Genomic DNA, 4056 nt, shown 5'->3' with positions numbered 1-4056 from the left:
CTCACTCTGTAGACCAGGCTGGCCTCGAACTCAGAAATCCGCCTGCCTCTGCCTCCCAAGTGCTGGGATTAAAGGCATGCGCCACCACTGCCTGGCTTTTTTTTTGGGGGGGGGGGGTGCATGTCCTTGAACATGCACAGAGGCATACAAAGGGAGAAAGAGCCAGGGAGTGTGAGGAGGGAGGAGAAAAACTATCCCTGGTCCAGCTTTGTGGAGCGCTGCCAAGTTTTCCCCAAACAGGCCATCCCAGGCTGATTCTGTGTGTTTCTGAAGAGCTGAAGAAACACCTCTCTCTGTTGCTTCCAACCTTCTGAATAGCAGCGATCATATTACACAATCCACACTGTGTTATATAGCCATGACTTTGGTATGAGGTATTCTGAGACTGTCTCCGTGGTCATACAAAGCCGAAGGGGATGCTTTAGTGTATCATACATTTCTTGTTTTACTGTTGGTTGCCATGGTGGCTTTTGTTTTTTTATGCTGTTGGGTTCTGAGAAAGGATAGGTGTATGCTATACAACAGAGCGACGCCTCCAGGCTAGACAACTTGATTTCTAATATTTATATTCATAGGATGACTCTACCATAATTTGCTTTTCCATTACTAGGCAAATATTTTCAAAATGTGATCTTTAAAAACAGTGCTGGATGAGTTCCAGAACTCTCAAGGCTACACACAGAAACCTTTTCTCAATCAACTAACCAACCAATCAATCAATCAACCAACCAACCAACCAATCAATCAATCAATATTACTGCTGGAATGAATATCTTTACTGCCAAAGCCACCTTGCTTTTTAGAATATGTTCATAAGTTGGGTTGCCCTCTGTCAGAATCTGTGAAACAGTAGCCCTCCAGCGTTCTAAGGGCTTCCTGTGACCTTTCACTTTTCTTGATTTGGGGACAGAGATTTGATTACTCCTCCACAACTCCAACCTAAGGTGGAAGTGTCCCCATATCTGACAGCACTTTCCTTCTCACTCAGCTTCCACTGCAGTTCCAGAGGCTCGGAAATCTCGTGGCTGTGATGGCGCTGCTGTGTGGGGACCCACGGAAAGAGGTGGCTGAGGAGGCTGCAGAGGGGACACACTACCTGCTTCATATCACTCTGAGACTGAAGTGTAAGACACTGTGGAATGAAGGTGGGATCTAATCTCTAACACAGCATAGGCACCAGCCCTCCTCCTGCCCTCCTTCCCAAGGTCTAGAACCCTGTTCTTTAGCCATTCGTAGAGAGAAAGGTATGTAGTCTGTGGGCAGAGAGGAGCAATGCTGGATGTGGTGGTTTGAATATGATTGGCTCCCAAAGGCTCATGAATTTGAGCACTTAGTCCCAGATAGCGGCACTATTTGAGAAGGTTTAGGAGGTGTGGCCCTGTTGGAGAAAGTGTGTCACCGGATCTTGGTTTTGAGGTTTCAAGCCTATACCAGGTCCAGCATATGGGTCAAGATGTATTTCTTAGCTACTTCTTCAGCACCGTGCCTCTTTGCCTCCATGCTCCCTGCCCAAGGACTAATCCCCTAAACCTGGAAGCAAATCTCACAATTAAGTGTTTCCTTCATAAGAGTTGCCTTGGTCATGGTGTCTCTTCATAGCAGCACAACAGTGACTAAGACAGTGACTTGAACATTGGAACCATAACACTGGCTTGGACACTCCCACCCCCACCCCCACCCCTAGTGCCCTATATCTGGATGGCTGTAAGTAACCAGACATGTGGCCATAAAAACAAACTGGTACAATGGTTTGGTCAGAAGTGGGGGAGGTCCTTACCACCATTTGGGCCTCCATACTTTATTCCATAACTATTTATTTAGTGCTGATTTGGGGTTCAACAGTGTGCTGGCTGGTTTTATATTAACTTGATACAAGCTAAAGTCATCTTAGAGGAAGGAACCATAACTGAGAGAGTGCCTCCATAAGATTGGGCTGTAGGCAAGCTTGTAGGGCATTTTCTTAATTAGTGATTAATATGGCTGGGCCCAGCCCATTGCAGACGGGGCAATCTCTGGACTGGTGGTCTGGGGTCTGAACAAGTCACAAGGAGAAAGACAGCAAGCAGCACCCCTCCATGGCCTATGCATCAGCCCTGCCTCTGTTTTCTGCCCTGGGTGAGTTTCTGTCCTGGCTTCCTTCAATGATGAACAGTGATATGGAAGTGTAAGCCAAATAATCCCTTTCCTCCCCAATTGCATTGGTCATGGTGTTTATTATAGCAATAGAACCTTAAGTAAGACAAATAGAAGCGAGAGTATGAAGGCCCCCAATCTTTATATCACAGTCCAGTGGGTATCCAGAGTCAACAAATCGGTGCCGTTAGCAGTAATATGAAGGAAAATTACAGATTCATGAGTAAGGCTCAAATGAGTTGTGGGATTCAGAAAAGGCTTTCTCAAGATGACAGGGAAGAATAAAGGTGAAAAGCAGGCAGAGGAATGGCATAGCGAGGGCCCTCCGAGAGAGAGAGAGAGAGAGAGAGAGAGAGAGAGAGAGAGAGAGAGAATTTATATATTGACTTGACAATATCAGGGGCAAGAGGATAGCAAGTGAGGGAGAGAGAGATGACAAGAGATAAAGGGGCAGGGGGAAAACCTTGCTCTTGCTCTTATAAAGAGATCAAACCTGGTTTGAGGGAGCCTAGAGAGTCAGTATAGGCTTTGATACACAGCTGTGGTTACACATCAATGGAGAGCCGCGTGCCCTTTCTGCCAAAGCCGATGGGAACTGGCTTCACAAATCCCTAAGGAACGCTGGCTTGTTTGGTTTGGCTTGGGTTTGTTTTTTTGATACACGGTCTCACTATATAGTTCTAGCTGTCCTGAGCTCACTAAGTAGACCAGGCTGACCTGTAACTCATAGAGATCCCCCTGCCTCTGCCTCCCAAGGGCTAGGATTAAAAGCATGTGCCACTATGCCCTGCTAGGAACACTAGCTTTTATCTAACTGATAGAAATCCTCCTGTAATCCAGTTTAAGGTAATTTCCAGATATTTGGGCAGCCTGAGACCAAATAATTAAATTATTGATTCAACAAATATTTACAATGCCCTGTCCAGCGATCTGAAGTTACATTAAAACATGGGAAACAAGTCAGGCATGGTGGCACACAGCTTTGATTCCAGCACTCAGGAGGCAGAGGAAGGCAGATCTCTGTGACTTTGAGCCCACCCTTGTCTACAATAGTAAGTTCTAGGACACCCGGGCCATGTAGAGAGATCCTGTCTCAAAAGATCAAAACAACAAAACAAGCAAAAACAAACCATAGGAAACAATGCAGCATGATGGGAGTAGGTTACTCACGTCAGTGAGTCTAAGTGTGCAGGAAGGTCTGTGATCAATGAAGATTTTGGCAGTATTTAAACCTCATCCTATACCCTCCAAACTCCCCTCCAGTGGGCTAGTGTCACAGTCTTCCTATGTTGTACTCAGCAAATCACTCCAAACCTCTGCTCTTACAGAAACCCTTTCCATCTCCCTTTGGCTGTTTGTATACATTGCTTTATCAGGAAGAGGATGGCAGAGCCTACCTCGAGATTAGATTAATTTGTTCAAGTGAAAACCACAGAGAAGTGAAAGACTAAGAAAGAATGGAAGCCAAGCATAACAATGACATGTGCATGCCTTCTCTTTCTAGATATCACACAGGACAGAGACAACAATAGCAAGAGCTTGAGAGAAACTTTGAAAAAATGCAGGGTGCTGCTGGAGCAATATAGCCTCAAACGGTTCTACTGCTGTCCCTACAAGATTGTCCAGGTAATTAGAGCAGCTCGAAGCATCCAGACACACAGCTTGAAGGGCTAGCGAGGATGGAGAGAAGCCCGAAGTCTTGTTTGCTTGTGGAAATGTGAGATGCTAAAAATCATGTTGGAAAGTTCTCTTTGTTTCTTATAAATCAACCACAGAGATTGTTTAGGGAGTGTGCTCTGTAAACATTTTGGATTTGTAAATAAGGTGTCACATGCATGACTTTACATGCCAGTTTCCTTTCCTTTCCTCCTCTTCCTCTTCCCCTTCTCCCTCCTCCTCCTCCTCCTCCTCCTCCTCCTCCTC

General features: G+C 45.6%; 1 protein-coding gene across 1 annotated transcript in view; it reads left to right on the top strand.

The window, feature by feature from the left end:
• Mroh8 (maestro heat like repeat family member 8) overlaps window positions 1-4056 on the top strand; it is a 77458-nt gene that overhangs the window by 45379 nt on the left and 28023 nt on the right. Inside the window, exons 10-11 of the mRNA XM_029536665.1 lie at window positions 989-1124; window positions 3638-3759. Coding sequence (XP_029392525.1) covers window positions 989-1124; window positions 3638-3759 — 258 coding nt within the window. The remainder of the gene's footprint in view (window positions 1-988; window positions 1125-3637; window positions 3760-4056) is intronic.

This window comes from Mus pahari, chromosome 3, assembly GCF_900095145.1.
Source record: "Mus pahari chromosome 3, PAHARI_EIJ_v1.1, whole genome shotgun sequence".
Classification (NCBI taxonomy): Eukaryota; Metazoa; Chordata; class Mammalia; order Rodentia; family Muridae; genus Mus; species Mus pahari.
The sequence above is the reverse complement of the archived record's forward strand: the minus strand, read 5'-3'. Positions and strand labels throughout refer to the sequence as shown.